At 51.9% G+C, this 23,445-nt stretch overlaps 1 protein-coding gene across 2 annotated transcripts in view; it reads right to left on the bottom strand.

The window, feature by feature from the left end:
- The window catches only part of CPNE5 (copine 5), a 103,035-nt gene that overhangs the window by 71,801 nt on the left and 7,789 nt on the right, over nucleotides 1-23,445 (bottom strand). For both annotated transcript variants that reach the window (XM_021715813.1, XM_008064582.2), the window contains exons 2-3: nucleotides 15,704-15,744; nucleotides 14,768-14,814 (exon numbers count right to left, since the gene is read on the bottom strand). In XM_021715813.1, coding sequence (XP_021571488.1) covers nucleotides 14,768-14,814; nucleotides 15,704-15,744 — 88 coding nt within the window. The remainder of the gene's footprint in view (nucleotides 1-14,767; nucleotides 14,815-15,703; nucleotides 15,745-23,445) is intronic.

Genomic DNA, 23,445 nt, shown 5'->3' with positions numbered 1-23,445 from the left:
GTAATTTCCCCCAATCACACCCACACCTTTGGAAAAAATCCTTGCATTAAAATTTCCCTGGTTAAACCTCTAAGCAGGGTTCTATTTCTTGCTGGGATCTGACTAACACAGGTCAGTCTCTCACAAACAATTTGTCTCTCACAAACACATTCGCGCACACACAATTTTCAACTCATCTGAACATAAACTAAGGACAGTTCGTGCCCCCAGCCCATTCTGCTCAGACTCCACTGTATAATAGTCATGTCACCAGGGAAGTGCATGACTCCTGCTCATGCAGCCGAGAAACCAAAGTCCTGGGATAGCCCTCTGCGATGCAGGGTCTCAGCACTGCTGTCCCACCTTTGGGTGTCAGTGGGGACTCAAGCTCCCCTCCCAGCCTCTTCCATGTTGCAGAAAGTGGCCATCTTGGCCCCATCCACACACATGCCAGCATGAGGGCCAGGTAGGGAAGGACAACTGCTAAATTAGCATACAGGTTTGAGGTTTCTAACCTGGGCTTTATGTGGGGTTGCCACTCCGAAATTGAACGCAAACGTCTGTACATGCCTGTATTTTCTGGGCAAAGAAGTCAGAGTTTTTATCAGCTTCTCAAAGAGAAGCTTGACTTCAAAAAGCTTTAAGAACCACTGACTCTAGCTTTGAAGGCAGATCTTAGGGTTTCCTACATAAAACAGTAAAGGGAAAAACGCAGTCTGTGGCTGGGGTTCCTGAGCTCAAATTTTGGCTCTGCTACTCACTAGTTGTGTGGCCTTGCCTCGGTTTCCTCCTCTGTAAAATGTGAATGACAATTTATACCCATGTTATAGGGCTGTTGAAGGTTTAATTTATATAACATACTTAAGAAAGAGTCTGGGACATAAAACTTGCTCTGTTAATTAGTGATTCCATACTCTGGTTCTTTCTCATTTCCAAACCCCCTAGGAAGTGTGTTTATGTCCCAAGGGCCTGACCCCAGCCTTGTCTCTAAGACTCTCCTACCAGCTAACATTTCCTGCTGTTCCTCCTCTTCCTGCTCACCTGCCACATCTGAGAAGGCTTCTGTCTCCCATCTAAAGGAGTCCCCGTGCTCACATTCCCTGAGATTCCCAGTTCTGAGTGGTTTCTCTCCACACATCTTCTGCACACAGAGTGATAGGGAAATGCAGGGCTGGCCCTGTGCTTGCACAAAGCAGCTACTCCATTAAGATCCAGGCCCTGCCCTCCCTAGGGGCTCCCCACAATGCCTAGGCCCCCAATGCCCAAGGACTCCGTTAGAAAAAAGCAGCACTGGCCAAGCGCAGTGGCTCACACCTGTAATCCCAGCACTTTGGGAGGCTGAAGCAGGAGGACTGCTTGAGGCCAGGTGTTTGAGACCATCCTGGGCAACAGAGTAAGACCCTGTCTCCACAAAACAAGAAAAAGAAGAAGAAAGAAAGGAAGGAAGGAAGAACCAGAGAGAGGGGAGGGAGGGGGAGAGAGGGGGGTGGGGAGAGAGGGGGAGAGAGAGAGAGAGAGAGAGAGAGAGAGAGAGAGAGAGAGAGAGAGAGAATAAAGAAAACAGCTGAAAGTATAAGGTTTGCTTAGTGACCCAGGTCTGGAGAAAACTCACCCTGGCCACTGGCAGAGAAGGAAAGAGAAGACAAGAGAAACCCTTACACAAGAAAGCTGTTCAATGAGAGAAGGGGTAGGGGCTGCTCAGACAAGCTGACTGGCTGAATAGAAGGTGCAGAGAAAGGCAGCCAGGGAAGAGGCTCTCCCTGGTGTTTTAAGATTTCTAAAATCTGAGCCCCTTCTTTCTCCTCATCACGCACCGCCTGGGGGGCAATGGCAACAGACAGCTCAAGGGCATCCCCCAGCACCTGGATCAGCGCCCCACAAATGCCCATGGCTGCAGAACAATGGGGCTCTAGGACCAGGGTGTGTAGTGGGGCGGCTGGAATCTGCTGCTTGTTATCTGTGAGAGATGACACCTCTGGCGGTAAATTTCCCTGTGGCAAAGGAGAATAAATCATTCCCTCCTCCAGGCAAAGGACAGAAGGAATGTGCAATCCTACCACGTGCCAGGCACTGTTCTCCATAGAGTAATTCATTTAATCTTCACAACAACCTTATGAGGCAGTGCTTTTATCCCTGTTTTACAGATCGGTAAGCTAAGATAAGGCTCAGAGAGACTGCAGGACTTGCCCAAAGTCACACAGCTAGTAGTAGCAGGTGGTAGGAACAGGATTTGAATCCAGGCAGGCTGGCTCCAAATCAATAAGGAGTTGATATAGTCACTAATCAATAAGAGGTTAATACTGTGAATGGGGCAGAGATTACGCCTGACCCAGTCTTCATTCCAGTTCTCTACCGCCAGCCCAAACTCTGAATGTCTTCAGTGCTTCCTGTCCCTGCCACCTCTTAACTATTCCTCTGGATCTGGGTGGTTCTATAGGTCAGGTCATACAGGTGAGTGTTTCTGACCTATACCTATACCTGCCTAGCCCCCACCCCTATTCTAGCCACTAAACACACACACACACACACACACACACACACACACACACACACACACACACACACAAAGTGTCTTGGGCTCGCCTTTGATTTCTGTAAAAAAATGTTAATTAGCCGGGCTCAGTGGCTCAGCCTATAATCCCGGCACTTTAGGAGGCTAAGGTGAGTGGATTGCCTGAGCCCGCGGGTTCAAGACCCGCCTGGGCAACTTGGCGAGACTTCGTCTCTACAATAAAAAAAAAAAAAAAAAATCAGCCGGGTGTAGTAGCACATGCCTGTAATTCCAGCTCCTCGGAAGGCTGAGGTGGAAGGATCGCCAGAGCCCAGTAGATTGAGGCTGCAGCGGCCGGAAGCGGCCAGTGGACTCCAGCCTGGGCGATAGAGTGAGACTCCAACTCAAAAAAAAAAAAAAAAAAAGGCTAATTAACAAGTTGAACTAGGACCTGATTTTAGAGCTGGAAGGAACTAAATCCTCTCAATTAACCAGTGAGAAAACAGAGGCAGGGCAGGTGGAGGTGGGGGAGTCGGAGGGTTAGAGGAGGTTCTGACCGAGGTCACACAGCTAATTAGGAAGCAAGACAGGAGCCCAGGTCAGGTAGGGCTCCCAGCCCTGAGCCATGCCCCAGTTCATCCAGAACGGGGCCTGTCGACACCCCTAGCTCGGGTTTCTCTCTTCCATCAAGCCCTTCTCCTCCTTCTACTTTGTATCGTGACTCCTTATCTTCAAAACCCTTCCACGTATCCATGATCTCATTAAACCCCATGGTGAACCTGTGGAGATGATATTATGATCATCCCTATTTTACAGATAAGAAACAGAGTTGCAGGAGGCCAGGAGTGTTCCCCCAGAGGCCTCCAGCTGTGGAAAAGAGAGGACTAGAGCTCCCAGGAGTGACACATCACAGGCGCAGCATCCCATGGTGCTGGCCACAGGCCCCTACCTCAGTAATGAGTGGGTGACTCTCTGCAAGTCTGAACAATCTTAATGGCCCTTGGTTTAGGAAGCTCCTGCCTTCCTGCAGATTACAGCTGGATGGAGCCCTAGAGACATCCCGCACCCCGCCCCCCCAGCTGCAAAGCCCCTAGTGGCTGTGCCAGCCAGACAGGAGGTTGGAGTGGCCAGAGTGCTCTCTACCTCATGAGCGGCTCACCCTTCCTCAGCTGTAACTCCCCTATAATTTTCATATATTACTGATGGCTCTTTAATTGGGGATTTTAAAAGCCTAGCTGCAGAGCCCAGTCCTGGCCTGTCATGAATCATGTTCACCAGGATTAAAATTAGAGGACAGGAAGCTACCTGACTTAAATAGAAGCAAAAAAAGGAAATATGCTTTCCAAGGTTGGTCCTACGAACAGCAGCCTGGCGAGCAGGGTGGGAGTTGAGGGGTGCACTGTAACTGGGGAGGCAAAGGGCCTGAGATCTGGCACAGGAAAGGCGGGGTCTAGGGAGTGGGAGGGGCATGGAGCATCTGGCCATGCCAGGCCTGCCACCATCTTAGGTCTGGAAAGTCCTCTCGGGTAATTTCACTGAAGGGTCCAGAATTCCATGGCCACCCCTCCTCGTACAGTGAGGAAAACCAGGCTCGGAGAGAGGACGGGGCTTGCCTGAAGTCACACGGAACCGCTACCTGTTTTGTTAAGACTTCTGGGTGAGAAAGAGCAGATGTAGAGACAGGAGGCTTGTGTGAAACCAGAGGCTCTAACGTCCTCACTGTTCTTGGCCTGGACAGAGAAGGCTCCCTATCCAGCCCAGGGGCCAACAGCAAGCTGTGAAATTTTACCAAGCTTATAATGAAAGACTTCCTGCCAAAAAGCTTAGTTCCTAATCAGCCATTGTTCCAGATAATCTGTTGAATGTCCCAGCTCCTGCGGGAATGGCCCTTTTACCTGGCTACCAAGATGCCAGCAAAACACTCCACCACCCTGTTCCCACCCTCAGCCTCCCGGCCCTGGGTCTGGCTGCAGAAGAGGGCGAGGGGCCCAAGCAAGCCCCACCCTAAAGGAAGCCAAGCACTGTGGAGGACCCCCAGACCACCTGTCCCCCAGCTCACCCCAAGATATCTATAGCGCCTACCAAATGTCATCCACATTTCTGAAATGATACCGTCAGTGCTTCCTTTCTTCCAGGTAAAGCATTGCTTCCTCACTTAGGGCTTCTTATAAGAGCCATTATCGTGCTTTTTCTGCGTGCCAGGCACTTTACATGAATTAGCTCATTTAATCCTCACAGCAGGTTTGTGAGCCTAAGCGCTCGTCCAAGATCCCCCCGCTGGGCAGGTGGCGGGTCCATTTTTGGACTTGACTTTGGAGCCCACACTCTCAACAGCTCAGCCACAACCATAAAGCGCACCTGGGCACTAATACCAAAGAGTAAATAGATCTATCTGTCTCCAAGGGACCTGGCCTAGAACTTGGGTTTTACTAGAAAAGCAAACGCCTTTCTTCCCGTGAACTCTTAAGCTTATGTCTAATGTATTGCACAGAAATCATGAACATCTCTGGTTGAAGGGGGAAGGGGAGGCAGGGGCCACACACAATTCACAGTTGGTCCCTGAGGTGCCACCAGCCAACCCTGGGCATAGCAAAGTCCACTTTGAAAATTAGGGGCCAGGCCGGGCTTGGTGGCTCAGCCTGTAATCCCAGCACTTTGGGAGGGCGAGGCTAGTGGATTGCCTGAGCCTGCGAGTTCAAGACCAAACCGGGCAACTCGTCTCTAAATAAATCAAAAATTAGCCAGGTATGGTAGTGCGCCTATAGTTCCGGCTACTTGGAAGGCTGAGGCAGAAGGATCGCCAGAGCCCAGCAGGTCGAGGCTGCGGTGGTCGGGAGCGGCCACTGCACTCCAGTCTGGGCGACAGAGTGAGACTCCAACTCAAAAAAGAAAGAAAGAAAGAAAGAAAATCAATGGGTTGGGCAGATGAAGAGGACCGGAGATCCAGACTCGGGAGACCAAACTCACGTCCCAGCTCTACCACTCTCTCACTGAGCTGTTGGGCAAAGCCAGGACTCCTCTGGGCCTCTGCTTCCTCATCTGGGTGTGGAGAGGGAGTGGGGATGGTGGGGTGCTGCTGACGTAGACACCGTACAGGATGGCAGGCATAGCAGTCACCCTCTTATTTAAGGAATGGCAGGAAAGGGGACAGAGCCACTCTACAGCTTGTCTGATGGTGTTGCCTAATAGTAATAATACTTTGACACGTGCTGACATGGGCAGGCATTGTGCTAAGTGAGTCTGTCATTTAGTCCCCACCACAGCCCAGGCAGCAGACATCCCATATCACTGATGAGAAAAATGAAGGCTTCAGCAGGTTAAGGGAAGCAGCAAGGCCAGGATTTGAAGGGACACCCACGTCAGCATTTCTCTATGCCACAGCAGGTGGTAAAGCCCTAACCCCAAGACTGTGAGCAGATGCCCACAGACCCAGTCAGTCCTCATAGCAAAGCCTCGGTCCAGGACAGGGAGTCAGGGCCCTGGAAATTCAACTACAAGACCAGAGGAAAGGCCGCCAAAGGCTTCCCAAGGCTCAGGAGGAGCCTCTCTTTGCAAAGGCAGATACCTCTCTGCAAAAAAGGAAGAGTCCAGAAAGCCAACGCCCAACTCGCTTTGGAGTCCACCTCTTAGAGAGGCCTGCCTCCTGCTTTGTGCCTTAGCAGTAATAAAGGCTCATGCATTCCTTTAGCTCTTTCTTTTTTTTTTGGGTCTCACTCTGTCACCCAGGCTGGCATGCAGTGGCACGATCACGGTTCACCGCAGCCTTGACCTCCTGGGCTCAGGTGATTCTTCCACCTCAGTCTCCCAACTAGCTGGGACTACCATAGGTAGCGTGCCACCATGCCCGGTTAATATTCTGATATTTTTGTAGAGACGAGGTCTCGTTATATTGCCCGGGCTGGTCTCGTACTCCTGGGCTCAAGCAATCCTCCTGCCTCTGCTTCCCAAAGTGTTGGGATTACAGGCATGAGCCATCGTGCCTGGCTCCTTTAAATCTTTTGGTAAAGGTCTGTGTAGCATGACTGGAGTTAGGTCCTGTGTGGGTCATCAGGGAGTCCAAATTGGGTTCATAGCCTGGTGGGTGGAGGGTCATTTCACTTCAGATTTAAACTCTTGGCATTGGAACATATGTCCTTGCCCACCACGGTCTCATGCCAAGACCTCCGCAAGATGGCAAATCGTCTTCCTGCTTCTGCCCTGCCCCTGAATCCATCCTGCACACAGTGGCCACGGCTATCTTCTGAAACAGAAACCGGGCTCCATTATCTCCCTGCTCAAAATTCCCAAACACCTTCCCATCACATCCAAATTGGCCTTTAAACTCTTTACATGGGCTAAAAAGACCTACGTGACCTGAACCTGACTTCTGTGACCCTACCACCCACTGTCCTCATTGCTACATCACGCAGACTACACTAGTCTTCTTTTTCTTCTTTAAATGCAGTAAGCCTGTTCCTGCCTCAGGGCCTTTGCACTTGCTATTCCCTCTGCCTGGAGCACCCTCCCTCCAGACTTATGCATGGCACCTCTCAGGACTCAACTCCAGTGTCACCAGGATTGGTGTCATTCATAAGGTCTCCAAAGGTGGCCATTCCCCCTGTGATGGAGCGCCCAGGTGCTGAAGCTGGGAAATGGCAGATTGTAGTTGATATTTACAGCATGTTCAAAAGCATTACTTTTGTTAGTCCTCCCAAGCAGGTCTCTCAACTCCATTTTACAGATTAGTAAACTGAGACTCAGAGAAGACAAACACCTCACCCAAGTCGCACAGTTAGTGAATATCAGAGCCTCATCTGACAAGGTATTTGACTATTGTTTATGATGTCCTTAGGGACCAGATGGGACAACATGGGATGGATTATAATAAAGTCATGTAGAACATAAGTAGATGAAAAGCCTACCCCAAAGGTAGATTAAAGAACTGAGGTCAGCTGGGCGTGGTGGCTCAAGCCTGTAATTCCAGCACTTTGTGGGTGGAGGTGAGAGAAGTGCCTGAGTCCAGGGTTCGAGACCAACCTGGCAATGAGGCAAGCCCTCATCTCTACAATAAATAAAAAAATTAGCCAGGCCTGGTGGTGCCCACCTGTAGTTCCAGCTACTTGGAAGGCTAAGGTGGAAGGACTGCCTGAGTCCAGCAAGTCCAGCAGGTCCAGGCTGCAGGTGGCCAGACTAAGGTGGCCATGAGCCTGCCACTGCACTCCAGCTTGGGTGACAATGAGACTCTAACTCAAAAAAAAGCAACGGAGGTCAATCTGGGAAAAGATCTCTAGTGGAAGACCTCAGGACACTATCCCATTGAACTCCTTGTTACCCACTTGGATGATGACGGCAACTGACCCAGGACCAGGAGGCAGAGCCAAGATGCCGAATGTACAACTGAAATTCAACATGATCTTCATAAACCACAACAACAGCCGAGATCCAACAAATGACATAATGGGGATAAATGCAAAATCAGGCATTTAGGTTCACAAACTCATTGTCAAGTCCGAGTTGGGGAAATACTGTTTGGACAGCAACTCACGGAGAAAGATAGAGAAGTCCCCAAACTCAATATGAATCAGGCCAAAAACATCTGCCAAAAGAAACATACACACAGAATGTGGAGACCAGAAGAAAGGAGCGTGGTGATTGTCTGGTTCAAGGTCCCGTGAAGGGGGAGCCAGCCCATGATGCTCTTGGCTGGAGAGATGGATGGTGCAATCACACACTTTTCTTTTTTGTTGTTGTTGTTTTTTTGTTTTTTTGAGTTGGAGTCTCACTGTCGCCCAGACTGGAGTGCAGTGGCCGCTCCCGGCCACCGCAGCCTCGACCTCCTGGGCTCCGGTGATCCTTCCGCCTCAGCCTTCCAAGTAGCCGGAATTACAGGCATGCGCTACCACGCCCAGCTGATTTTTTGATTTATTGTAGAGATGAGGTCTCACTGCCAGGCGGGTCTCGAACCCGCGGGCTCAGGCAATCCACTTACTTCAGCCTCCCAAAGGCGTGGGATTACAGGCTGAGCCACCGAGCCCGGAATCACACACACTTTTCAAAGAACTTGGACAAATGGGCACATGCTCCAGGGAGAGTGCTCAGGTTGGTAAGGTGACAGGAAACAATAATATAAAAAGCCTCAGTTTCCTCCTCTGTCAAATGGGGCCAGTAATAATAATAATACCTCCTTCATAGGGTTGTTGTGAGTATTAAATGTGTTAATGCAGTGTCTGGCACATGACAGGCACTTAAGTGTTTGCTGTTATCAGTATTATTGTTACCACTATTATCTCACTGAATTGAAAACGAGCCCTTCTGGTTGTAGACTGTGTCTGGCCCTCCTCTATATCCCCAGCCCTCATCCCTGGCACACAGTAGGTGCCTGCTAGGTCTGAATGTTTGTGTCCCTCCAAAATCCCCAGGTTGACGCCCTCACCCTCCCACGTGGTAGAAATTGGAGGCAGGACCTTTAGGAAGTGACGAGGGCCTCCATAAACGGATCAGAGCCCGTTCATCCCTCCCACCGTGTGAGGACAGCAAGAAAGAAGGGGTCCCTACCCCACAGGAATGGGCCCCCACCAGTCATGGAGTCTGCTGGCACCTTGATCTCGGACTTCCCAGCCTCCAGAACTGTGTAGAACAAATTTCTGTTGTTTTTTAGGCACTCAGTTGATGGCATTTTTGTTACAGCAGCCTGAATGGTCTGAGATGGTGCCCAACACATGTTTGCTGAAGCAAGGTTTTGTGAAGGCACATACGAAATTGTCCAGAGGAAGATCATCCTGAATACTTAGGGATGAACCATCCTTCCCAGCAGGTGTTGAAATGCTAAACAGGCTGAGGTTGCTTGAAAATAGACTAAACACTCTGGCAGGGACGTGTGGGCTGGTGGCTGGAGGCCACAGGAACTGCGGGTGGTGTGGGGCTTTCAGTTGGACACACTTAAGATTCTGCGATTCCCATCTCCTCTTTCTAAGGGACCCTCAGCTGGGACAGCACCTGGTGAGGGAGGGACCGGGATCTCCACCCCCTCTTTTCATATGCGGAACCCCTTTGGGTCAAGAGCATCTCTGGAACTGGGACTCTTCCCGCCTGGCCGTTCTGCCTCCCCCAGGACAAGCAGAAGGCCCCGGCAGGCCTTGATGCAAATGGTGCTCGGTTTTCTGCGCTAAAATTACATCTTGAGTTCATTTTCATAAAATGTGGTGACAGATTTAGGTGCTGGGAAGATGGAACTTTCTCAGAAGGCATAACAATGACCCAAACGGTTAAAACCAGCTGAAGCCTGGCAGCCAGGAGCCCTCCCGAGCAGCTCTCGTCCTTCCGGAATTGGCTTCTGTGCAGCCTTGTGCAAACCCCATGTCTGGGCCCTGCCTGGAGAAATGCTGTGCCGGCACTCGACTCCTGGTCAGGGGATTATTATCTCTTGGTCAAGATTCTGGTAAGAGAGAGGCGATTCGCTCCCAAGGGTCAATTAGCAACTGGAGTAGCGGGGGCTGGCTCCTGCGTACTTGCAAGGGCGTTCTTCAGTCTCAGGGTCAGTTCTATAGAATTGGATCTGGATATCTCTTGAAATCTCCATTCTTGATACTTTCCTCTATGGGTTGCACAGAGAATTGGGTAAGAAAGTAGGCCCCCCCTCCTGATGCCCGGTATGTGTAAGCGCATCCTCTCTTCTCCAGAAATAGCTTAAAGCCTGTGCCCATGTGGCTGAGCTCTACCATCTTCACCCCTGGAGTCTGGGCATGGGTCCTGATCACCTCTCGCAAATGAAGTCGACATCTCTGATCTCTAGGGACCCCCCTGCTCTGATATTTTGACCCTACGACTCCCGCTATCCTCAGTCTGACACCCACGAACCCCCTTCTGTTGACTCATCCTGCATCTCGCTGGCCTCACCCCCTCAATGCCAGCCTCACCCATGTGCTTGCTGTCTGTGCTGGGCAGCTGCATGTGCCACTCTGGTTCCACTCTGGCCTTTCTCCGCTCTGGGCCCAGGGAGGCTGACCCAAGTGGGCTGTGTCAACGGTCCCCTGGCCCTAAGTCTCTGAGTGAGGTGCCACTAGTGGGAGATGCCAGTAGGAGATCAGAAGACGGGAAGAGACTGAGGTTGCTTGGGTTGACTGTGTCCCTCCACTGGGACACTTGCTTCTCTCCAGAAGCCACCATGGGGTTCCAAAAACCCAGGCCTGAGGTGGTATGACTGCCCACTGTTGCCACCCCTGCAACTCACCATCCCTCACTGGCTTCCTTGAATTCCACCCACCCTTTTATTATATCCTCAACAATGCAGGACCTGGGCTGAACTGCTCCTTCTAGCCTCCCTCCGTGCCTTTGCTCACGCCACCATTTTTGGTACTGGGCCCCTGTGCCATGTCTCTCAGCTTCAGTGAAACCCAGCCCAACTCAGTTCCTCCAAGTGGACATCCCTACTGCACTGAGGTCTAGCATCCTGATTCCACAACCTGAGGCCAGTCCTGCCTCTCTATAAGGCAGGGAGGTTGAGCCAGATATCTCTAGTTCCTTCCAACCCACATTCTCCTCTGCTCCACATCAAGCCTGCCTTAGGCAGATGGCTTGTGTTTAGGTTCAAATTCCATTAAAAAAAATCCAAACCAGCTGGGTGGGGTGGCTCACACCTGCAATTCCAGCTACTTGGGAGGGTGAGGCAGAAGGATCCCCTGAGCCACAGTACTCCAGCTTGGGTGACAGAGTGAGATGCCCCAACTCAAAAAAAACCCCAAAAAACCCAACTGACATATCAAAATGCTTTAGCTGAATGTGACTTTTAGTCTGTAACTCTCCCTCCCTTGAGCTCCCATTTTATTCCATGCATTCTTCCCTTCTCACCATTTCCTGTTGGGACTGTTGACCTGCATGCATCTACTCTGCCACACTGCAAATAATCCCCTAGCTACGATTCACACTTTCGGTGAAGCCCTGTTCTTTTGACCCATCTCTCTGTCTCCCCCCATCCCGGTACGTTGCATGTCATAAATGCTTACTGTTGCAAAATACTGACTGAAATGAGGGGGTGACTGGCAAGGCCCCAAACACTTTGGATGATGCCGCACAATGACTGACATTTACTGAGCACTGACCACACACCAAGGCACATGACCTCCATCCTCACCACAGGCCTGGAAGGTAGACACTATCCCCAGATGACAGATGTGGAAACTGAGGTTCAGAGAGATTAAGCAACTAGCCTAGGTCCCACCTCCAGGAAGGGCTGGAACCAGGAGCCAGGCACAGGTGTATTCCACACCAAGGCCATTCACCTTCCTTCCAGTCCACCCTGGGGGCACGTGTGGTAACAAGATGCGACTTGGACAACCAGGGACCCCAAACCAAATGGACAAGTCTCAATTATAGAATGTAATTAACGCTGGCCAAGCAGTGCCCTTTTGAAGAGGCCCTTCCAGACTTTCCTTAATGAATCACTACGACATTAGCACATTCCTGGTTTCTATGAAGCGGGCCAAAAGGCCTCAAAAGTAATTAGTTCACTTAAGGAGGCTAAACGCTTCCCTAGCAATCTGGTTTATGCTTTAATTGGCTGACAGTCTAGAAAAGGGTGAATCAGTAAACTTTAACTCGTCCCCTAAGGAAATATTTCGCACATGTTTTATGGATAAAATTCACCCCCTTCAGCCTCTCAGTCCCACCAAGTCTAAGGGGTGAGATCAGGGCAGGCGACCCTCCTGCCTGGCCACCAATGAGGAAGGGAAGTTGGTTAATAAGGCCTGAGTTACTGAAGCATGAGTGGCTATTCTGTCATGTCACCTGGGAGGATCTCCTCGCCCTTGGGCTCATGGCATCGGGCATATTGTGCACTGTCCCTTTTGCTTCCCCTTTCCATGGACCTGGGAGACAGGCTTTCCGCCTCTCTTCCCAGTTACCTCTGCCCTCTCAGCTACTGGGGCTTCTCTCTCCCAGAGAAGGCCCCAAGTGAACTGTCTGTCTGGAGCTCAAGGGCCTCCCTCCCGAATGTGGGTGGAGATGGACATGAGGTGAGGTTGCCAAGGCCAATAGGGCCACAGCCTTGGGCAAATCTCCTCTTGTCCCATTCTTGTGCCTCTTCTGCTCACCAGGAGTAAGTTCAACCTCCAGCCAGCTCAGACAACTACGAAGGCCAAAGGAAACCAGCTTCTGTGTTCAGACCAGCAAGCTCACCCCATTTCCCCCCCATGGAAGGAAACAATTGTCCCTCGGCCCCTCCCAGACTTCGGCCTCCTCTTTGCTTTAGCCAGACACTATTATCTAAGAGAAAGGAGGGATGGATTCTTTTGTTGTCCAAACAGGAGCCAGAGGGTACTGGGATCCCTCATCCTGAGCCAGGTTCCTGCTTTCTTTCCCTCCCCTGAAAACACTCTTTGCCTGAGAGCTCCACAGGGGAGGAATGAGGCAGAGGTGAGGATGCAACAACAGCTGCCGCACCCTTGTCAGCCTCTGGAGGCCCAACTTACTATCCTCATCCATTCATTTTTTGACAACCACTTATTAAGCACCTACTGTGTGCTGGGCACTGGTCTAGGTGCTCAGAATGTAGCAGTGAATAAAGCAGATGAAGATTCTTGCCCTTGTGGAGCTGACATATGATACACAAGATAACTAAGTAGCCAGGCACAGTGGTGCATGCCTGTAGTCCCAGCTGCATGGGAGGCTGAGGCGGGAGGATGGCCTAAGCTCAGGGGTTAGGACCAGACTGGGCAACAAAGCGAGGATTCATCTCTACAAAAAAAAAACTAGCCGGGTGTCGAGGCATGCGCCTGTAGTCCCAGCTACTTGGGAAGCTGAGAGGGAAGGATTGCCTGAGCCCAGAAGGTTGAGGCTGCGGTGAGCTGTGATTTGCCACTGCACTCCAGCCTGGGTGACAGAGTGAGACTCTGACTCAAAAATAAATAAAAAGAGTATGGTAGATGGTGAAAAGTAATACGGAGACAATAAAAAGCAGGGAAGGGGAATAAGAGGTGTTGGAACGTGAAATTGGGTGGCCAAGGGAGGCCTCCACAGGGTGATGCTTGAGTCAACAGCTGAGAAGGTGTGGAGGAACCCCATGGACATGTGGAAAAAGAGCACTCCAGGAAGAAGGAACAGCAAGAGGAAAGGCTATGAGGTGGGAAGGGGCCACGTGGCTGGAATGGAGTGAGGGAGCAGCCAGCAGCCGGAGACAAGGTCAACCAGGGGAAGGAAGTCGAAACGCGTGGGGTCTGGTGGGCCCTCACAGGGACTGTAGTTTTGCAAGGTGGGAGCCACTGGAGGGCTCTGAGGAGAGACAGGAAAAACACGATCCCTCTAACTGGGGGGCGGGGAATGGACTGAAGGCATCCCCCATGCACCTACCAACTATCTCTGTGATTCTTGGGAGTGGGACTTCATATCGGCCCTCTCCTCATCCTTCTGCTCACACGAGACAAAAGACTTACAGAGATGTTGTGGGGGACACTGGAAATGAGACGAGGCTGGAAAGCCGGGTCATCCGAGGTTGTGGTGGGTTTCTGGGAGCCAGGCTAAGGAGTTGAAACCTGATTCAAAGCAGAGGGAGTCCCTGAAGTTTTCCAAGCAGGGAAATTACCTAATTGAAGTCATGCTCACTTTAACCGGCAGCCATGGGAAGGAAGGCTGCTGTGGATGAGACATGGTGTTGGTAGCCGTACTCATGCCTCTGGCCACAGTAAGGGGGTCTTTTTTTTGAGTTGGAGTCTCACTCTGTCACCCAGACTGGAGTGCAGTGGCCGCTCCCGGCCACCGCAACCTCGACCTGCTGGGCTCCGGCGATCCTTCCGCCTCAGCCTTCCGAGTAGCCGGAATTATAGGCATGCGCTACCACGCCCGGCTGATTTTTTGATTTATTGTAGAGATGAGGTCTCGCCAAGTTGCCCAGGCGGGTCTCGAACCCGCGGGCTCAGGCAATCCACTCACCTTGTCCTCCCAAAGCGCTGGGATTACAGGCTGAGCCACCGAGCCCGACCAGTAAGGGGGTCTTAATGAGTCTGGACTCCCTCTGTTTCTCCCTGGACTGGCGCTCCCTGAGCAGAGGGTTGTCTCCTCTCTCAGACTGGGACTCCCTAAGGACAGGGCTGTATCTTCCCTCTGACTGGGGCTCTTTGAGGGTAGGAATCAGACTTCCATCTTTAGTCTCTTCCTGCAGCAGCAGGGACAAGATTCCACCTTTGCAAGCCTCAGGAGCCTTCAGGAGGGCGTAGATGCTGCAGCTAGAAACATGTCAGGGAACCGCACCAGAGTTAGAGACAGGCAGGCAGAGAGACCATCAGGGACAGGCCGGCGTTCCAGACATGGGGAAGGACTTGCACCTACCTCCCGCCATTGCTTGTTCTCCATCCCTTGAGTATACATGACGCACACTGTTGGGGAGAGGAGAAAAAAAATGGGTTAACACCCAGGCAGAGAGGAAGGTGGGGGTCCCAGATGAGGAGGGTCCTAGATGGGCGGGTGCCCCAGGAGACCACAGCCTGGGCAGCACTGTTGGGTCTGGGCAGGAGTGGAGGCTGTCTCCTGAGATGGCAGGGGTCTTGCTGCGTTAGTCCAAGAGTCTGGCACCCAAGCTTGGATCAGAGGGTGCCAGAGGCACCAATCCAGAGGAGTTCTCTCAAAGAAAGGGGCCTAGGACATAGGTGGGTCTGGAAGGGGCACAATTTGGGAGGGAGGTTGGGGACCCTCACTTCTAGGTCACAGCCAGGGTCAAAGTCTGAGGCAGGCAGACAGATGGGCATGATGGAGGAATGGGTGGCAGAGGGGTGGTGGGGAGAGTATCAGAAACCAGCATTGTTCCTTACAGGCCAAAGCAGTCTCATGAGGCCGATTATTACCATCAGCCCTGCTTTACTACTGGGGAAAATGAGGCTCAAAGGAGGCCAAAGACCTGTCCAGAGTCATGCACTGCTCAGGGCTGAACCCTGGTCTCCAAAATCAGTGCTCATCCTACCAGATCACAGCTTATCGAAACTCCTAAATGAACTGGTTTCCCTGGTACTGAGACCTTCTGACCCCATAAATACCCTAACCCCTCCCAACCCGCTCTGTTGTGTTGAAGCTTCATAAGTCTGGAGGCTGGGAAGGGTCAAAGTCCCAGTTCTCTTTCTCTAGGCACCAATCGGTGAAACATTAAACAGTCTTGACACACTTGGAACAGTGCCTGGAACATAGTTAGCGCTCAGTATGGGCTCAGGCGTCTGCGACTGTGATTAGTCATTAAAATGCAGTTGCTGTTATTATAGTCAGAGCAGGACTTACGTGGGTCAGACTTGGAAAACATGTCTTTGTCCAAGAGGTTCCTGAAAGAGGGAGAAAGGAGGTGTTAGCAGTGTTGGAGGGGAGGAGTCGACCTCAGGGGAGTCAGGCTGTTTACTGAGACACGGAGGCTGCCTCTGGCCTGGCCTCAGGCAAAGCAGGAGGAGAAGGCAGCTACTTCCGCAATCATTTATGAAGTTCCATTGGAAGCCGGGCACTGAATGGGCCCTGGAGGGTCTCAGCCTCACCTTCCTAAGGGATGTATAGCTGCCTACTTCTGGCTCCCACCATTGTCAGGCATGCTCTGGGTAGGTACCCTGGTGCCCAGGGGTCCACAGCCACTCACTCTCGGGCCCAATCCCAAATTGTCCAATGCCTTAGTCTTTCTATAAACTATCCTTTGATTGCTTCTCTGTCTCTCAAAAAGAAAATAAAATAAAATCATTAAAACTTACCCATGCAGTCTCCCATTCTCTCAGGAACCTACTTACAGCCTTTGTTTGGTGGTCTCATCAGTGCTGATGGAGTAATGAATTACACCTCCCAGGGGAAACAGACTCATTTGGACAGGGCCCTTCTGTGGTCAAGGCCAGAGCTAGCACATGGCTCTGCTCATCAGACTGGAAGGCACGGCAGCAAGAGGCTGGACACAACCTCTGGGGACAGACAGGTCTTTGAACAGGTGTGAGGCCCCTCCTGCCTTGCCTCTGTGCAGTAACAGCCGCCATTACTGAACCCAGGTGATGGGTCAGGCAGTGTGCTGTTTTGCAAATATGAGCTCCTAATTCTCACGCTGCCCTGCAAGGCTGCTATTGGATAGGTACTGTCCCATCTTACAGATGGGGAAGTGGAGGCATGGGAGATCAGGCAGGCTATGTCCTACACATCTGGTTTCCCTCATTTCACAGTGACCCCATGCTGTCAGGAAGCAACACAGCCCAGTGGAAACTCAGTCTCTGCCGGAGATTCAACCTCTCCAAGCCTGTTTCCTCCTCTGTGCGACAGAGACTGTGGCATCCGCCTTGAAGGTGGCTGGTGCCCTGCCCATATCTTCTCAGCCCTTGTACTTCCTGTACACACCCTTGGGTTCCTCCTGCATCTGCTTCTCTCCTGAGGGCCTTCTCTGGCAGGCCTATGGCAAGTGCCAGAAAGCTCAAGTTCCCAGGGGCAGCACTTAACCAAGGAAGGGCAGGGGCTAGGGAACAGCTGCCAGCTTCCTCACTTCCCCCAGGGACAGGTCTGCTCTACACAGGCTCCCAGAGGTCTCAGTGGGACTGAGCCCAGGGGCCCATCGGGAGACCCGCTCACAAAGGCATTCTGTGTTGACTCAGTCTTCCTTCCGGCTCCCTGAAGGAGCCACTGTGAGCCCTTCCTGCCGGTGCAGCAGCTTCTGACTTCCTGAGCTGCCTCCAAGTCCTGCTTCACTTCCCAAACCATCAGCCTTGTCCCACCTCCCTCCCAGAGGCCCCAAGGATCTTATCACCTTCCCCTTCCACTCTCACAATCCCTCACGGGTCCTTGTGCCCTTTGAACCGCTTTCCCGGAGAAAACAACCAGCACTGCTCTGTGTCATTACCTGACAGCCAGCTCCTAATGTTTGCTAGATGAAGCCCTGAAGGTCACTTGTCCCACCTTCTCCTTGATGAGGGGTGCTGGAGGTCCAGGGAGGGATAGGGAGTGACCATGTCCTACAGCAAACAGTGGTAGAGCCAGAAAGTTCTAGGAGGAGGCCTTACTCAGTCCCTGTCACTGAAGCCATTGGTAGTGACAGTCTGTCAGGCAACTTGTGATCCCATAGTCAACACCACCCCCACGCTCTGTACCCCAAGGTGGGAGCCAAAGACCAGCCTGGTGCCAACACACAGTGTCCTCTGATACCTGGGGAGGCCCTAGATTGTGCTCATAAATCCCCCAGTTCCAATCCCTGAGCAGATGGCTTGTGGGAAACCAGCCCCTGGAGAACTCTTACCCCTCCCTCACTCCAGGGCCCTCTCCCCAAAGGCAGCCACCCCCAGCTATCCCTTCCTAAGCCCATAGGCAACCACCACTCTTCTGGCCCCACCAGCCCCTCCCAGCCAGCTGTCACTCTGGAAACCATCTGATAAACCTCCCAGCCCACTGCAGTGAGCATCAGATGAAATGATACACAAGGCAGCTCTGAAAAGTAGGCATATACCTCATTCACATCGAGGTGGACTGACCTTCTCATCCTGAAGCGTGCTAGGTTTAGGGGCTGGGCTTCTCTCTCTCTCTCTCTCTCTCTTTCTCTCTGTCTCTCTCTCTCTCTCTCTCTCTGAGTTGGGGTCTTACTCTGTCACCCAGGCAGGAGGCATGCTAATTTTTAAATTTTCTGTAGAGACGAGGGTTTGCCATGTTGCCCAGACTGGTCTCGAACCCCTGGGCTTAGGCAATCCTCTCACCTTGGTCACCCAAAGTGCTGGGATTACAGGCATGAGCCACCACACCCAGCCAGCTCTCTCTTGATTTAAACAAAGGAAGAAATGCCTTAGAACCAAAGATGTCTCCACAGTGGTGAAACCTGAGGCACAGTGAGGAGCTGGAAAGTAATAAGGGGGAGGGGACTTCTCTACTAACACAAGCGCGGAGGTTTATCTCTGAATTCTATCATTAAATTCAGTAATTACATAAAATCCTAGAATGTTCGAGCTGGAGAGGACCTCAGAGGTCACCTTTTCCAACTCCTTTACAAATCAGGAATGTGAGACTCAGAGAGACAGCTAGTGGCTCCTTCAAGGTCTAGGGCTCCTCCAAGTTTGGGGCTAGAACTCAGGTTTGGTCACATCTGGGTTAGTAAAAAAGACAGCAAGACCGTGGATTTCAGCCTAGATATGTGTGTATGTGCGAGTGCACATGTGCGTGGGTCTCATCTTCAAAGACAAGCAGGCAGAGCTTTTCTTGGTCCTGCCATTTCCAGTTGGGCCAAGGTGCACAGTTAGACTAAGAAACAATCTAATCACCTGGCTTCTGTGGCCCAGAGCCCTCACTGAGTCCTGGGACATGGGTCACCCTGGCAACCACCACCCAAGGATAACGTAAGCCTTCTCTCCTCCACTATGCTGAATTCTTACTATCCTTCCAGACCAATCCTATCCTTCCTCCTGAATTTTGCCTTTCCTGGACACTGTCCAACAACCATTTCCTCTGCACTCCCAAGCTCTGTCTAGTTTGAAGGGTGCAGCACTTTGACTTGTAGGGCCACATGGTAATATTCAGCACGCCCCCGGCTGCAAATCTGGGTGCATCTGTCTCTCATTTTGGCTGTGCAGTCCTCCACGGTAGGGATCCCCCCCCCGCCACCTGACTCAGTAGTCTGGCAGGGTGGAGGGCGGAAGGAAGACCAGAAGGAATGGCCAGATGGGTGAGCAAAGCTCTCATCTCCCCACCTGGATGACGCACGGTCAAGCTCAGAACAGCACCCTGTACTTCTTCTTGGCTGTAGCATGAACGACTAAGTGCGTGGACTCTGTAGTCAGACAAGCTGGGTTCGCTTGTCAGTTCCAGGCAGGTGACTTGCCTTTCTTGTGCCTCAGTTTCCTCATCTGTCAAATGGGGCTCAGAACATTTCAGGGCTGCTAAGGGGATGAGATATGTGGAATATCTGGGACCTAGTCAGGCTTGCCTGATGGGCCGGCCATCCTTGGCCTGGTACTGAGCAGACATGTCAGTCTCCTGCTGGATGCTCAGGATGACCTGGTGACAAGGGCAGTGCAAGTCACCTCCACCCTCACTGGTCCAGGGAAGCCCATCCCAAAACACACTCCCAGCACGCCTTTCTGAAGTGCGTGTTGAACCCATCACGTTGGCTGCAAGCAGCCCTTTCCCCTTCCTCAGCCTCAGTTCCTCAGCTCCCGTCATTTCCCTCATCTCAGCCTTGAGGACCACCTGCCCCCTCACCTAGGCTCCTGTGCCCTACACCGTCTCTAATCCCTCATCTCATTCCCACTTGCACCTATTCACCTTTCGCCCCAACTGCCAGGCCTGACAGACACTCCAGGGTCTGCTGAGCCTCCTCTCTTGGCCTTGGAGGGGTGGCTTCACCCCACAAACAATGGGCCTCACTCTTCTGGGGCTCAACGACTCCCCAGGTGTGAAAAATCGTAGATTCTGGGGCCCTAATCCCGGAGGCTGATTTTGTAGGTCTGGAGCAGGACCCCTGAAGCCATGTTTAAACCATGTGTGCCTCCCGTTATGTCTCTGTTGGCAGTTGGCCAAATGCCGCTAAGACACTCCCTCTTCGAGACCCGCCTGGGCAACTTGGCGATACCTCATCTCTACAATAAATCAAAAAAATTAGCCGGGCGTGGTAGCGCACGCCTGTAGTTCCAGCTACTTGGAAGGCTGAGGTGGAAGGATCGCCGGAGCCCAGCAGGTCGAGGCTGCGGTGGCCAGGAGTGGCCACTGCACTTCAGTCTGGGCTGCAGAGTGAGACTCCAACTCAAAAAACAAACAAACAAAAAACAAGACACTCCCTCTTAGGGCCTTAGCCTCCACCACTGCAACGTCACACGCAACAATATACACATGAGCTGCACGTGAAGGTTCGTCCAGGGAAAGCACCTGCCCAAGGATCCTTACCTGGACCCACTGAGGACTCCCAGGCCTGGGGACAGAGAGCCACTCACCCACAGACCCAGAGCCCAGCAGAAGCCTGGGAGGAGACCAGGTCTTCCGCCATGAAGAAGGGCCCCAGCCACAAGGGCACAGACAAGACTACACTACAGGCGCTTTGTCTTCACTTTCCGTCTTTGGAGAGCTCAAAGAGAATTTTTTTTTTCCAACAGGCAAAATTTATTTTTTTCCAAAAGAGCATACAATCCTTCTGCTATCTGCACAGCAGCCTGAAGCTTGGCTTCTTTTGTTCTATAAATCAAGGCCAAGGAAGCACAGCCAGGGTCCCTCTCCTCCCCCCACACCCTCAAGGAATCGTTTCCAACTCAGTGGCAGTGAGAAACAGGGTAGTTCCGGGCTGTGAGGCCAGATGTCTCCCAGGCCTCAGCAAGGGAAGAAATCACTGTGAGGTGAAATGAGAGCTCCCGCGGGTGCCATAAAGAAAGGGTCGTGGGGTTATACCTCCCATCTGGGGAGCTTAAGAAAGAAGCCAGCCACAGTAGCTGGCGCCTGTAGTCTCAGCTATTCAAGAGGCTGAGGTGGGAGGATCACTTAAGCTCAGGAGTTCAAGACCAGCCTGGGCAACAGAGCGAGACCCTATCTCTATAAATAGATAAATAATCTCATAGAGTCCCAGTCTGAGGGAGGAGGAGACAGCCCCATCCCTGACACAGCCCTATCCTCAGGGTATACCTGTCTGAAGGGAGATACTTTTGAGCTGTGATGCTTGGTGAACTGACCATCCCACATCCCTGGCTGTCGCTAAACAAAGTCCATAAATGCTGCATCAATGCACTGATCAAAGATTCTGGCTGCAGCATAGAAAGAAATACATTTCCCTGGAGCAGGGTCCTTAATGGGGGTCATGGAACCTCTGAAACTCTAAGAAAATACAGACTGTTGGTATGTATGGAAGCCATATCTATGGATACATCCTTCTGGAGAGCTTTCATCAGATTTCCAAAGAGATTCATGAGGCTACAAAGGTCAAGAGAAGATAATACATCTTCTTCCCACGACCCACCCTAAGCATCCTTCCAACTTGGGGCAAAAGACTGGGGGTTGAGAGTATCGACTTGGAGCTTCATTGCTGGATCTGACACCTAGCTCTGAACCTTGCTCATTGTATGACCTCAGGCAAGTCACTTACCCTCACTGTGCTTCAGTAATAAAGAAGAGGTAATAATCAGCCCGCCCTTCCAGGGGTTTTCTGAGATGAATAGAGTACATATATGCAAAACAGTTAGAATAGTGTCTGGCACATAGTAAGTTGTGACTCAGTGCCTGGCATGCCGTAAGTGCTCAATAAAGGCCTGCAGAGAATGCAGATGGCTTCTAGAAATGCCCCATGTCCTTCCCACCCAGCTCCCTAAAGCCTAGTTGTAGCAGGACCCAAGCACCCACCACCCTCACCTGCCACTGACCAGCTGGCTGTACAGCCTTCCTTGAGGACAGACTGGGGACAGGTGAGCCAAACTCGGGCAGAAACAGGAATCCTGATGGTCCCACAGAGACCTCTGGACCTGAGGGGCCCACCAGCATCACCTCATTTTTCTAGGGAGCAATTCAGCATCAAACATCTGGCAAATGGGGTGGGAGAGAGATGGCATAAATCAAGTATTTAATTTGTGCCGGGTCTTTGGTTGGGCACTTGACCTGTGACCCTATTTACCCTACAGATCCGTGCCAGGAGGTGCATGTCGCTCCCATCCTACAGGCAAGACAGCTGAGGTGAAGAACTGTGCCTGGCATCACCCGGCCTGTCAGATTTGAACTCTGAAGCGTGTGCTCATTTGGAGATGCCACAGGGAGCGCTTGCATTGCCAAGAGCCAGGGCCTCCCAAAGCCCCATTCAGGCCAGCAGTGGCCCCTTGCATCCTCACTGCCCTGGGTCCTGCCCCGAGGCTCTTGGAGCTGCTCCCACATGGATGACCAAGTTGAAGACCTGGAGGGCTTCCCGTCAGCTCTTGCACTGCTCCCAGATCTACCAGGCAGAAGTCATCTGGGCAAGGCAGGAGGAAGCTGGGGAGGAGAGGGCCCTTGGCACCCAGCTCCTGGCACTGCCCCAGCCCCCCTTTCAGATCCCGTTCCATGCCCACGTGCACTGTCTCCCTGCCAAGGAACCTCACCGAGGTCTAAAAAGCAATTTCCACATGGCTTAAAGAGCTCCCTTTCCTGGGGCTGTCTGCATTATTATTATTAATTACTGTAATAATTGTCCCTCCCGTGCTATGTGGCCAAGGGAAGACAGCATGAGCTCTGGCCTCTGAAGCCTCCACGCTAGAATCCTCACAAGGCGACCTGGTAATTCTGTGACCCTGGACGAGTTGCTTCACCTCAGTCTCCTCATCTGTGCTCCCGGGCACACACCTGCCTTGTGGAGTCGTTGTGAGGCCAACAGCTTAACGCAGAAATCTAGGAAGCATGCTCCATTCTTCTCTTTCCCTGTCCCTTCTCCTGTCTCGTTCATCAAGTCTTCAAGCTTCCTACTTCAAAAGCACATCCCAAATCTGTCCCCTCTTCCCCAGCCTCTCTCACTTGGAGGCTGCAGTGGCCTCCTGCCTAGCAATGGGCTTCAATGCCTGCCTCTTCCCAACCTTCACAATTCTGTTTTCTCCACAGCAACTGCAGAATTTTTTTAAAAAGGTCAATCAGGGCCAGGCACGGTGGCTCAAGTCTGTAATCTCAGCACTTTGGGAGGCTGAGGTGAAAGGATTGCCTGAGCCCCCGGGTACGAGAACAGCCTGGGCAACTTGGCAAGACCTCATCTCTACAATTAAAAAAGAAAATTAGCTGGGTGTGGTAGCACGTACCTGTAGTTCTGGCTATTTGGAAGATTAAGGTGGAAGGATTGCCTAAGCCCAGCAGGTCGACACTGGGCTGGCCGCGAGTGTGTCACTGCACTCCAGCCTGGGTGATGGAGTGAGACTCCAGTTAAAAAAAAAAAAGCTCAATCAGGCCAGGCACGGTGGCTCATACCTGTAATCCTAACACTGTGGGAGCACACAGTAGGAGAATTGCTTGAGCCCAGGAGTTCAAGACCAGCCTGGGCAACATAGCAAGACCCTGTCTCAAAACACACACACACACACACACACACACACACATATTTAGAG

The sequence above is a fragment of the Carlito syrichta genome, unplaced genomic scaffold, assembly GCF_000164805.1.
Source record: "Carlito syrichta isolate Samal-C Ts95f unplaced genomic scaffold, Tarsius_syrichta-2.0.1 Scaffold307715, whole genome shotgun sequence".
Taxonomy (NCBI): domain Eukaryota; kingdom Metazoa; phylum Chordata; class Mammalia; order Primates; family Tarsiidae; genus Carlito; species Carlito syrichta.
The sequence above is the reverse complement of the archived record's forward strand: the minus strand, read 5'-3'. Positions and strand labels throughout refer to the sequence as shown.